The sequence below is a fragment of the Podarcis vaucheri genome, assembly GCF_965113315.1.
Source record: "Podarcis vaucheri genome assembly, chromosome: 9".
Taxonomy (NCBI): domain Eukaryota; kingdom Metazoa; phylum Chordata; class Lepidosauria; order Squamata; family Lacertidae; genus Podarcis; species Podarcis vaucheri.
In genome coordinates this window covers 21,766,081-21,779,451 of record NC_138767.1, presented here as the reverse complement: position 1 = coordinate 21,779,451, position 13,371 = coordinate 21,766,081, and the positions used below count along the sequence as shown (strand labels likewise).

Below are 13,371 nucleotides of genomic sequence, written 5' to 3'. Positions count from 1 at the left end.
AAGTTTCCAGGTCACAAGTAGTTTGGCTTTTGATTTATTGTAATGTAAACCGTGGTCTCCCCATTAAAGGGTTAACATGCTAATAGGTTTATATATTTTACACATTGCAGCCATATTATTTTGCAGGTTAGATTACTCCCAGTTAAGAAGCAATGATAGTGTGTAGGCATCACTTTAGTGGTTTGGGTCAGCTTCAGAGCCCAATCAATCAACCCACAGGGAAATTTCTGATTGGCTTCCCTGGGTCTTGTACGAGGCCGCCTTTTCAAGCCTGAGATGTTGTACTGAATGTCTATATACAGGAATGACTTTTACACTATTATGTTTGTTACTATTTTCTTTTTGGTAGCTGCTTCAGATAACTTTGTTTTCTGTCCACAGCCTTTGCCACCTAGTTTTGATGGCTGTGGTGTCATTTCTTTTCCTGTTACAAACTGCAGCAAATTACCTAAGGGCAGTAAATTCTAAAGTGCTTGATTTTTAAAATGATCTGTGGTGGTGGTTCTCCGCCTCTCTCCATCTTCTAGATAAGGGAAGATCAGTGTCAAGTAATTTAAAGAGCGGGAAGACATAAAGAAAGTGCAATGGTAATGAATGATAATGTCAGTTGTATGTTGGGCTTGAGTGCAGTTGAGCAAAATGGATAGGGCAGAATGCTTTGAAGACTGTTTTGGTGAAATGGACTGCTGTTTGTGGAAAACCTAAAGACAATTATCTAGAAAATGTTGACTCTATGCTGCTTTCAACATAGATGACATTGTAGCGAGTTATTGGCTGAGGTCTGGCGTGATCCCATTACAGAATGCTGTGAGCTTGGAATTCAAGGACAGCAAACCCAGCAAAGGCGCTCTGGGAATTGCACTACGGGTGTGTTGCACATAGCGAAGATTTAATTGTATGAGGATCACAAGAATATAATAAACTGTTTAAATGCTTTAAGCATCAACCTTTGTATGCAAACAAGCAAGCATTTGTATATTTTTTGAATGTTATGACAAATAAAATGTATTTTTCATTAAACTATATTATAAACAACCTCCTAAGTACACCGTGGTTTTTTATGTTTTATTTTCAGTCTATACACACACAAAACATATGACAAGAATTATTCATGTTGGGTTATATTAAACTTTCATACAGGGTAGAGCCGCTGAAGTAGACCTAAGTCAAGTCATGGTAATTAATTGCACTGAGTAAAAGTTAATTAAATACAACACATCATTGTAATGCTAGCCATTCCTTTAGTGAAGATGAGTAGATTCATGCTACTTCCTTTGCAACCAACATTCTAGCTGTAGTTATTAAGTTAGAAACAATTAGGAGGGGAATAGGCTATGAAATATTAGCATAAGATGTATTATATGAGCTCTTTTACCCCAGAAAAGCTTAATTGCTGGACAGTTCACCAAATCCTGATTTGCATTGCAAAATGTAACAACAAAGCATTGTTACTGTTAGCATTTTACTCTCTGTCATCTAAATAAAATACATTTTATCGGTACACGATAAATGTTTTCCCTTTATATTAACCTAATGTCTGACAGGTTTTTAAAAAGCTCTCTACATTATAGTGGATCCAGCTTGGACAAAAATAAATATACCTTCCCAGTTAATAAAGCTGCTTGTGCCTGTAAATCATACTCCAAGGGAGTTTTAGTGATTTCAAAAGCGAGAAATTACCATACTTTCCCGTGTATAAGACCAGGGTTTTTTTTTACTATAAAATAATGTTTGGGGGGTAGTCTTATACACGGGGGCAATCTCCCCCCATTTTCTTAATTTTGAGTCTCCAAAAATAGGGGGCGTGTTATACACGGAAAAATACGGTACGTTGTGTTACCAAACACAGAATAGTGCTCAACAACAGTTTCACAAAGTGACACCCACAGAAAAGAGAGATTTGCAGCAAACAATTTCAGATTAGGACCTTTTGCACTGCTGCCTAGTGGTTCATGTACTGTCTTTGTGTTGGTAGCATGACACATGTAGCGGCACAGTTTATTTTCTTATTTGATCGCCAATTGCATTTGCACCAGCAGTACACCCTTTAATAGCAACTGAACACACAACAGGAATGAAGACCAGAGTGTGGAGAAATGGTTCGTTAATAATGGCCATTCCCTCTCTTCTTATGAGGGATAAGTGGGAGCATTGCTTTTCCCCAAGACAAATAGGTGCCGGTACTCACCATGTAGTTGTTGCAGTAAATGCCACATGTTTTAACAAAAACAACAACATGGTATCTGAAGAAGTGTGCATGCACACGAAAGCTCATACCAAGAACTAACTTAGTTGGTCTTTAAGGTGCTACTGGAAGGAATTTTTTTATTATAACAACAAAAGAGGTGCTGATACTGAGTACCCTTGAGTACCCCTTTAAAACCCACTGAGTGGGAGTTCAGCACTTTGCACTCTACTACAGAAGGGCAGTTGTACCATCTTGATAAGAGTTCTCTTTAACTTCCAGAGCAAAGCATAAGGGAGCACAGCAGACTGAGTGGGTATTTTTCAGAATGATAGGGTGGGAGGCTAGCTGATGGATGCTTGCTGATCAGCAAAAATTAGCACAGCCTGTTCTTTCCAGGCCTACAAGAATACCTTTTCAAGATGGCATTTGGATTGGCTCTGTAAACTATTTTTAACTAGTTATCTCTTTCATTTATTTTTATTTTTATTTTTTTATGTCTGATTTTACTATGTGTTAGTTTCTGTAAAAGAAAATGCCGGAACAAACTTGGGCCTAGTCCTGGACTGAAATATGGTGTAAAACTCTTAATAATAATAATAATAATAGTGAGGATAAAAAACACGATACACATTACAGTATCAGAAAAAGGATTGCACATTTGCTAATGGAGTGCAGCTGTACTGTTACAGCTCAAGCCCATCAATGGAACCATGTAAATCCTTCCAACATTGATGTAAATTAAACTTCAGCTAAAAATGGGATGTAGGTTGAAAGGTTCTGTTTGTTTGAAAAGGACGTTTTCTCCTTTCAGCCTATAAAATGAGAAAAACAATATAAAGCAATCCGAAAGTGTTAACACTGCCATGCTAATAAGTGAAATAAAAGTTTTTATTTAACAAATTAAAGTGGGAAGATGATGATGACACGGTAGAGGGTTGTTGTTTTTAACTGCTCCTCTAGCAGCAGGTGGAAAACTTGCAAAGTTAAAGTTAGCAATGGGCTTTTAAAGGGTTGCTTAGCAAAGACATTCCTGGTTAACTAGCGCCAAGTATGTTTCAGGCTGTCACAGACCACTAGCAGGCATGAGATTAAAATAAGCATTCTCCTGAATAATGAGCTTATTAGCACCACCGACATCAGAGTCACTTTCTTAGGTGCAGTGAAGAAACCAGTTCTAAAGTGCTGTCCACCTGTGATATTTTTCACTGTTGCAGCTCCATCTTGTACAGGAACCAGGATGGCTGCCTACTATCCACAGTGGTTGAGTGATTGCAGAGCAAAACTGCATGATAAGGACATGTGCCAACACAAACACACATTTACTCCATGAGAGGTAGACACTTAACTGCTCTTTTGCATACTTCTTTATTACAACATTATGGGACGCGGGTGGCGCTGTGGGTTAAACCACAGAGCCTAGGACTTTCCAATTAGAAGGTCGGCGGTTCGAATCCCCATGACGGGGTGAGCTCCCATTTCTCGGTCCCAGCTCCTGCCCACCTAGCAGTTCGAAAGCACGTCAAAGTGCAAGTAGATAAATAGGTACCACTCTGGCGGGAAGGTAAACGGCGTTTCCGTGCGCTGCTCTGGTTTGCCAGAAGCAGCTTAGTCATGCTGGCCACATGACCCGGAAGCTGTACACCGGCTCCCTCGGCCAATAAAGCGAGATGAGTGCCGCAATCCCAGAGTCGGCCACGACTGGACCTAATGGTCAGGGGTCGCTTTACCCTTTTATTACAGCATTAATTAATTGCATTTATATCCCTCCTTTTTCTCTAAGGAGCTCAAGGTGATGTGTATCACAATCCCCACAATTAAACCTTGTGAGGAAAGTTAGGCTGGGAGGCAGTGCTTGGGCCAATCCAGTGAGCTTCATGCCCAGGTAGGGATTGTAACCCTGGTCTCCTAGTCTGACACTCTTAAGCCCCTGTATCACACTTGCTCTTATGAGTGCACTTGCTCTTATGCGGAGAACAACACATGAATTTACTGGGGCAAATGGGAATTTCCATGTGCGTTTGGGGGGAAAATTCCACTGAAATCACATGACGGTTGACCTGGAATGGTACGGAGGGAAGAACCTTTGGAGAGCCTCCTAGGACAATATTTTCCAGACTCGGGACTGAACCCATCTTTAAAGGAATCCTGTGCAAACTGCTCTCTGATAGAACCCTTCCTGTTAGTGGACCCAGGCAGCAGCAGCAGTGCTAGGCTTACTTAAGCTTCCCACACTTTGTGTCATTATGGAAACTGAAAATAGTGGTTAGACTCACCTGCCTGGCACTGCTTGGAGCATTGGGCTGGGAAAATGTTAGTAAAAGGAGTGCCCAGGTCAGGGGTAGTGATGAAAACAAATGCTTTCCTGCATGTATTTTTTCCACCAGTGTAACAAATAGACTACAGTCCTTAGCTCTTCCATGTTACTTTTCTACATGCAGTGTAGGATTTTAGGACAGCATTTGAACAAACATTGCAATCTGCGCTCTCCAGTAGTAGAATCTGCACCATATCATTTCTCCAGTTGCATAGGTTTGCTTGTACTGTATGAAGAAGCTCCATGGGGTTTTATGGCTTTCATATGTGAGTTTAGACTGCATATGGCTGCAAACATATTTTTGTCTGTTGTAGGGTTGCCATAGCGACATAGTCCTCCAAGCAAGTAAACCATTACCTTCCGATACCCAGCTGTTGAGCTAACTCTCTTCCTGGAATCCCCATTATGTCCAGCTGTTGGGGTCAGATATCTTCAGAATCAAGTGCATGGCTCTGATAGGAGAGAAAACCCAGAAGGGCATTTATCACCGCTGAAGGAGTAAAACTGGGTTCAGAAGCTTCCATTTGCTGACAGCTCTGTTTTGATTTCACAGAGCGCTTTCAAGAGTTTGTGGTGGTTGGAGGATGATTGAGCAGACCAGCTGTTTGATTGCAAAGGGCTAATTTCCACTAATTCCCATGGCTTTCTGCCCTACCATAGTCTGTGCCATTGCCAGATAAGCTTCATAGAACAATTCCAAAAAGTGTTTGTGTGTTAGAGTGCACAACCCACAGTGAAGGGAACAGGAGATGCACGTGGTCAATATCCTACCCTACAAAATTAGGTAAAGGTAAAAGGACCCCTGACCATTAGGTCCAGTCGTGGCCGACTCTGGGATTGCGGCACTCATCTCGCTTTATTGGCCGAGGGAGCCAGCGTACAGCTTCCAGGTCATGTGGCCAGCATGACTAAGCCGCTTCTGGAAACCAGAGCAGCGCACGGAAACGCTGTTTACCTTCCTACCGGAGTGGTACCTATTTATCTACTTGCACTTGACGTGCTTTCGAACTGCTAGGTGGGCAGGAGCTGGGACCAAGAAACGGGTTTAGACCACAGCCCCACCCACATCCCATTACCCTACAAAATTACCTTTGTCCTTGTACAGCCCAAGTTCTATGGGCAGCAACACAGACCTCTGCACACACAACTAATAATTAGTGATGGGTGAACCTTCCTATGCTCAGTTCAGACTTGGGCTGTGCCACGCCAACCAAGCCAGGTCAGAAAATAGCTCAGTTAATTTCTGAGCCAGATGCATCCCCATGTGTCCTATCCCTCTCAATTTCTCCCAATCCCAAATTTCTATATCCGACTCCACCTGCAGTTGTTGTGACCGCAGGACTACTCTTTCCACCTCATCTTATCTCGCTATGGTAGAGCAGAGAGGTCTTTCCCTCTATCCCTCCTGGGCATCTCGACTATGGGAGCAGATGAGGTGTTTACGAGTCCTGGGAAATGCAACTTCTCCTTGCAGCCAAAGGAGTTGCAGGGCACACATGGAGCTCTGTTGTGAGCTCTGCATTCTTTCAACACAAGAGCAGCAGTTGCACACACAGAGGAAGTGCATTGAAATTGAAGTAAATATGCAAGCCCTTTCACATAAAACCTCTGGATTAGTTGGACAGTGTCTCCTTGATACCACAGTCATGTTAGTGATGAACATTTTTATTTATTCTTCCTCCAAGAAGCTCAAGGCAGCATATGCACCCATTTTTCATCCTCACAACAGCCCTGTGAGGTAAGTTGGTGATTGGCCCAAGGTCACCCAGTAAGCTTTGTGGCGGAGTGGGGAACTGAACCCATGTCAAAGTCCAATAGTGGCTCTTTCATTTCTCTCAGCTTCTTGTGACCAGTATATGAAGTAAATATTTTATCTGACAAGAAAATATAAATAAGTGATGTCATCTCAGGATTACCATATTGGGGATCTGGATTTTGTTGTTTTTGGAGTATGTATTTATTTTTTCTAACACAGTTATCAGTGGGGGAGGGGGGACAACTGCAGCCACTCATCTCTGAAGAATTAAGCATGTGGAGCATTTGAGGAATAGCCAGGAAGAAATTCCATTCATTTTTCCTAATGAAGAAGAGGTCGTGATCCTGCAATGCCTTTACAGGTGAGCACCTTGTTTCCCCCCAAGTTATGACATTAGCTGCAAATCCTACTGCCGTGAAGAAAATCAGTTGCATCAAAGGTATGGGATTGCTTCTGTTAGCTTCAGCTGCTGTGCTAAATATTTTTTACCAATTTATGAGGGAAGGCAATTAGCTTCTTCTAGATTATACGGTACAAAGCTATGTGGTGTATTTAAAGATCTTTCCCCCAAAATCTGACACTTTACTGATAATTATGGCAATGTTAGACTAACCCTGAAGAGTTAAATGGAATAGTCTGTGTGGGAACAGCTGACCAGCTACCTTAGTGGGTCTGCAATTGCACAGCCGGACAACCAATAAACAAAATTCCCAGCACAATAAAACTGCTTAAGTAGTACCAACCCCAGCCCTCCAAACAAAATTTAAACCTCATCCCCATCACTACAACTTAACAGGAGTACTTTGACCTTCACACCTAGGAATGGTGTTTTAAGGAATCGCTTGGCAGCAGCCGCATTGCCAACCATTTGGGCCCTGGCAGAACAACCACAGAATCATAGAGTTGGAAGGGATACCAAGGGTCATCTAGTTCAAACCCCTGCAAGGCAGGAATCTCAACTAAAGCATCCCTGGCAGATGGCCATCCAACCTCTGCTTAAAAACTTCCAATGGAGGAGAGCCGACCACCTCCCGAGGGATACCATTCCAAACAGCTCTTAACATCAGGAAGAACCTTCTGATGTTGAGTTGGAGTCTCCTTTCTTTTAACTTGAATTCCTGGGTTTAGGCCATACTTCCGGAGCAGGGGAAAAGAAACTTGATTCATCTTCTGAAATATACTCGGAGACGAGAGTGGATTTCATGCTCTTTATTCATCTCAAAGTGGTGAGGAGGAATGGAAGTTCCCCCAGAATGTGTGCTTTATTATACATTATTTACACAATGGGCCCCACATTATTGGTTAATTCCGGAATTCACCTGTAGGCCAATCAGGTTGCGGATTCACTTCCACCTGGAGATGGATTGGGTGGCTCCTGTGGACCAATCAGACTGCTGCATTCTGAATCCTATTGTTCTAGGACCAATCAGACTGCTGCCATTTGGATCCTATTCAATTCAGTACATAACATCTTCCATGTGACAGACCACTAGATACTTGAAGATGGCTATCATAGCTCCTCTCAGTCTCCTCTTTTCCAGGCTAAACATACCCAGCTCCCTCAACAGTTCCTCATAAGGCTTGGTTTCCAGGCCCTTGATCATCTTGGTTGCCCTCCAGCTTGTCAATATTCTTCTGAAATTGTGGTCTCCAGAACTGGACCCAATATTCCAGGTGTGGTCTGACCAAGGCAGAATAGAGTGGTACTATTACGTCCCTTGATCGGGATACAGTGGTACCTTGGGTTAAGAACTTAATTCGTTCTGGAGGTCCGTTCTTAACCTGAAACTGTTCTTAACCTGAGGTACCACTTTAGCTAATGGGGCCTCCCGCTGCTGCCGCTGCGCCACCGGGACACGATTTCTGTTCTCATCCTGAAGCAAAGTTCTTACCCCGAGGTACTATTTCTGGGTTAGCGGAGTCTGTAACCTGAAGTGTCTGTAACCTGAAGCACCTATAACCCGAGGTACCACTGTACTATACTTCTATTGATGCAGCCTAAAATAGCACCATAATCATAATAATGATCACTTATCTGCATCTGGGGTGGTAAAACATTTTTGAGAAGATGTCAAGAGCGTAGCAGGGAAACTACACTCAGTCTGTGCATATGTGTCTGTGTATGGTTCAGGATTAGAGGAAATAGATTTGTCAATGGTGTTTGGTCCTCCTTGTAATCCTCTGCAGATGCTCCCAATAAATCCAGTCTCTCCCTAATGGTTTCTACCCATCAAAAAAATAAATTCAGTGTGTTAGCTTTGTGAGCGATTCTATGCACGGTAGATACTTTAACTGCAGAAGGGGGAGGTAAACCCCAGCAACTTCTCAGCTGCAGAGTTATTTAAATCTATTTACATGCCATATTGCTTACATGCCATATTGCTTATTGCCCAGAATGCAAATCTACCATTAATGGGGCCCATGACTGCCCAAAAATCACACTATGTCAAAACCATGAGGTGGAGCCTTTGTAAAAAGGGTAATTAGAAGGTGAGACAAAGAGGAGGCTCTTTCGAGTCCTGATGTTGTCCAGTGTGGTGTAGTGGTTAAGAGCGGTAGTCTTGCAATCTGGGGAACCGGGTTCGCGTCTCCGCTCCTCCACATGCAGCTGCTGGGTGACCTTGGGCTAGTCACACTTCTTTGAAGTCTCTCAGCCCCACTCACCTCACAGAGTGTTTGTTGTGGGGGAGGAAGGGAAAGGAGAATGTTAGCTGCTTTGAGACTCCTTAGGGTAGTGATAAAGCGGGATATCAAATCCAAACTCTTCTTCTTCTTCCTGGCCCCACTGAGAGATGTTTGTGTGAACACATTCCTACTTCCACCACATTTCAGAATGAGATCATTTAAAAGCACCAGTGTGAACCATGTTTATTTCCACTGAAGCCACTGATTGGCTTTCAGAAGAGCAAATTTATGACTTGGGATTTTACCCTCTCCCAAATCAGAACTGTCTCCAACTGAACACATTTAAAAAAAAAAAAAAAGATAAGCAAGCATTTACAAACACATAGGTTAACAACCCAAGTCCTTTCAAACACAGTTCTGATTAAACAAACCACAAAATGAAAAGGAGTACTAGCCTAAGGGTGCAACCCTAAATAACGATGGGCAAATCTGTCAATTTCAGGATTTTCTCAGAATCTCATTTCCCCCCTCAGTCTTAAATCCAGTTCCCTATATTTCCACATCAAATAGGTCAGTAGTTTAATGTGCATTTCTCCTTGCACGGTTTATATCCAGTTTTGCCTACAAAACAGTTTTGTCGCCAACAATTTTCTCCAATATACTGCAATTTTTCTATGGTACTAATATAAGCTTTATATGCATTTACATTATCTGGTTGGAGAACTGCATTGCGACACTCAGAGAAGTGTGAATTTCAAAGGATGGCTGTGTTTTACTTACTGTTTCAGGAAGTGCAAATCTGTGACCTGATTCAAATGTCTTCCTCCATCCTTAACCACATAACTAGGGACTAAATCCTAATGAACACAGTAGGATTTACTTTCAAGTAAGTACATATGCACAGCATTGTTCTTCATCTTGCAAACAGTACATTAAAAAAGCCTGGGGTTAGTATAATACATGGAAAATATTTATGAACACATACAATTCTATCTCTTCAGCATGCATTAGCATATTTCCATCAATTATCCTAACTCCAATTTTTTTTTGTTTTCCAGTTAAACCACACAACAGCATCCAGCAAAATCTTCTGCTCATGTCCCATTAAAATGAGCAGGAATTGTCCGGGAACTGGTGCAAGGTTTCAGTTTGGATTGCATTAATGTTTATTTGTGCTACCTTAGCATGGAACACTACTGCACTTTAAAAAATGGGTTCCACTAAGGTCAGGATTACAACTGAAATAATAAATAATCATTATTTTTACTGTGCAGATTTTAAAAACGCCTGGGAGAACCATGGACCTTTCTGTTTCTTCCTTCAAGAAACATAGTGTGTTTGCAGTGTTTTTAATGTCAACGCCAGAGTGATACTGGCCCCAGGGCAAAATCAGATACTGGAACTCCTGTGGTCCTTTTCTTTGGTTAAAAGTAGCTGGAGGTGGGTAGTGGGGAAGACTGGGAATAGGGTTGTGATATTTAAGAAAGGAAAAAAACCCCCTTTCGCACTGAATCATGTCCTTTACTTAAATTGCTGCTGTTAAAATCTTTAATGCTGCTATGAAGCGAGAAAAGACAAGGACAAGTATCCTCCCTTTCAATCCCTTCCCATGGGTAAAAGTAACTTCATGGCTGAGGAGCAGTGATTTAAGCTGCAGAAATGAGGTGCGGGAAATGGGTTAAGCCAGGGGTCAGCAAACTATTTCAGCTGGGGGCCAGTCCACTGTCCCTCAGACCTTGTGGGGGGCCAACTATATTTTGAAAAAAATAATGAACAAATTCCTATGCCCCACAAATAACCCACAGATGCATTTTAAATAAAAACACACATTCTACTCATGTAGAAACACCAGGCAGGCCCCACAAATAACCCAGAGATGAATTTTAAATAAAAGGGCACATTCTACTCATGTAAAAACATGCTGATTGCAAGACCGTCTGCGGGCTGGATTGAGAAGGCGATTGGGCCAGATCTGGCCCCCGGGTCTTAGTTTGCTTACCCATGAGTTAAGCCCTCTCTGGTCCTTCACTGTGGCCCCAATCCAAAGTGCCTGCCCCCAGGTGTTTTTAAAACCAAACAAAGGGACTCAGGAAGATCTGCATATGGCCACGCAACACATCTAACTGGACCCTCAACGAGTGCCTAGAATTGCATCAAGTGGTATGATTTCCTTAACTTGTCACATAAAAAAGGGTTTCTTTAAATATAGGTAAATATGTAAACACAGTGAACACGCAGTCAAGATTCTGGGCCTCTTGAAGTTGACAGTAAAGTTTTCGTGGGCTGAAGTACCACAGATTCAGGCCCCAAGCCACCACGGCAGTACGTGTCAAAGCCAACATCAGCCACGGTTGGGGTCAAATGAAAGATCAGGCGCCTGTTTCAAAACCAGCTTTCCGAGGAGTCAGGCTGATCACTGAAAACTTTCTTGCACATGTTGGAGTTCTCTTGGTGAAGGGGATATTCGGAACCAGGCAGCAGCCTCACTTTTCCTTTCCGGGAGGTATAAGATTCTCCTGATGGTAGACTTTCATATTTAACTAAGTATCTCCTGCAAAATAATAATGATATTGCATTTTATATTGTAACTCGGATGGCATAAAGTATCTATCCTATGAGCAGTAGTTCTTAACGGTAAGCCCAACTGCACATTTTTGTGGCAAAATCTCTTCCCACCCAGCCTATTCTAAAGATATTTAGAAGCCAATTTTCAGGATTTCACCAGGGTTAGTAGAAACCTCCAGGCCCACCAGCCTCTGAATCCACTTCCTGACACCCTTCCTAAGCCAACCCTCCCTAAATCTAGTTAGGGTACAGTGGTACCTCGGTTTATGAAGAGTCCTGTTTATGAACTATTCGGTTTACAAACTCCACAAAACCAGAAGTAGTGTTCCAGTTTGCAAACTTTACGTCGGTCTAGAAACCGAAGCCAAACAGTGGAAGGGCACCAGCGGCGGGAGGCCTCATTAGGGAAAGCACGCCTCAGTTTAAGAACGGATTTGGTTTAAGAACGGACTTCAGGAACAGATTAAGTTCGTAAACCGAGGTACCACTGTACACCGTTAACATTACAGACAAATAGCTCCCACTGATTGCTACCTGAAAGGACTTTCAATTTTGTCCATCTGCAAGCAAACTAAAAACGGATATTGTGAAAACTGCACTGTGGAGACAAAGTCCAGAGTTGTTTCGGCTTCAACACTGCTTTCCATGCCAGCCTTGACGAAGAGCGCATCCACAACAATGTTGCCGACTATCACCACAGCTCCCCTGCAAGAAGAGATTGAGATAAACCAGGAAGCCATATATTAGATAACATTCCGTCACCCAAAGAACAGGAGCGTCCCTCCCGTCTGTAACTTCTGGGAAACTCCATTAGGTAACAAGGCCACAACATCATGCCACCTCCCCAATGTCTCTGTATCACTGGCTCTTAGTGGTAGGAAAAAGACATCTTAGGACATCCCAAGACAAGTAAATATGCCTAAACAGCAGGGAGGGAGTACTTGACATGTGGTTGCAGTTCCAATTCAATTGCCACATCGAATTCCACTCTGAATCTCAATTTGATAAAGCCATTCTCAAATCCCACAGATAGTCTGAGAAACTCCTCTTACCAATATGGCAACAAATGAAATCCAGTTTTACATAGAAGGGCTGTCAATATCTTCCCCACAACCTCAACAAAGCCTAACCTTGAGCACCTTTTGGGGGAAGTGGAAGAACTTTGCGTAAGCATGGTGATTGCCCTTCTACATTTGCAGCAAAATCCTATGAAAGTCAAAGTCTGCTCAGGAAAAATGAGTGTTAAATGGGACTGACTGACTTCCAGGTAAGTTTGATAAGGATTACAACTGCATCGTTGCCAGCATAGTTTTTGAAACCAGTTAGACAAAAAAACACACACCCCCAAAGAAAGAAACATGAATATTTCTGTCTAAAACAGGGATTCAGTTCATATTGCTAAGTGTTTTAAGATTTCCACGCTTTCCTCAGATTTAAAATTCCCTATGTTGACAAAATCATTGAATGCGTTTCCTTTAAGGATGTTTGGAGTTAGGTCATCTCACCGGTTTTTAACATTGGTTTTGGATTCTCTGTACCAAAGGCTGAATTCCATTCCTCCAGAAATATCAATGGCCAGGCCTCCCTGGAATTCTGTGCTGCAAACCAGCCCAGACTGTAGCTGAATTACCTAGATGCAAAATGGTGCACAATGAACATTTCTTGTTTTATTCAATATATGACCAATATTTAAAATCTGTTCTTAACTGGTTTTATTGTGATATTGCTTACTTGTTTGTGAATTAGGTTCTTCTTTATTGTTGAATTATTGTTACCTGGCTTGGGCATTATCTAAGCTTACATCATTACTGTTTTAGCATGAGTTTAAGAGCAGAATGTGAAGGAATGGAAATATTTAAAAGACCTGTCTTGATTTTCTTGACTTAGCTTCAGAAACAGGGTGAAGTGATGGGGCTAAAGTCA

The 13,371-nt window shown here is 42.2% G+C and overlaps 1 protein-coding gene across 2 annotated transcripts in view; it reads right to left on the bottom strand.

Moving 5' to 3' along the window:
- Positions 1-11,138: 11,138 nt before the first annotated feature.
- Positions 11,139-13,371, bottom strand: part of MTTP (microsomal triglyceride transfer protein) — a 37,268-nt gene continuing 35,035 nt past the window's right edge. For both annotated transcript variants that reach the window (XM_082238346.1, XM_082238347.1), the window contains 3 exons: positions 12,954-13,078; positions 11,983-12,153; positions 11,139-11,434 (listed from right to left, as the gene is read on the bottom strand). In XM_082238346.1, the coding sequence (XP_082094472.1) occupies positions 11,266-11,434; positions 11,983-12,153; positions 12,954-13,078 (465 nt within the window). In that variant the 3' untranslated portion in view covers positions 11,139-11,265. The remainder of the gene's footprint in view (positions 11,435-11,982; positions 12,154-12,953; positions 13,079-13,371) is intronic.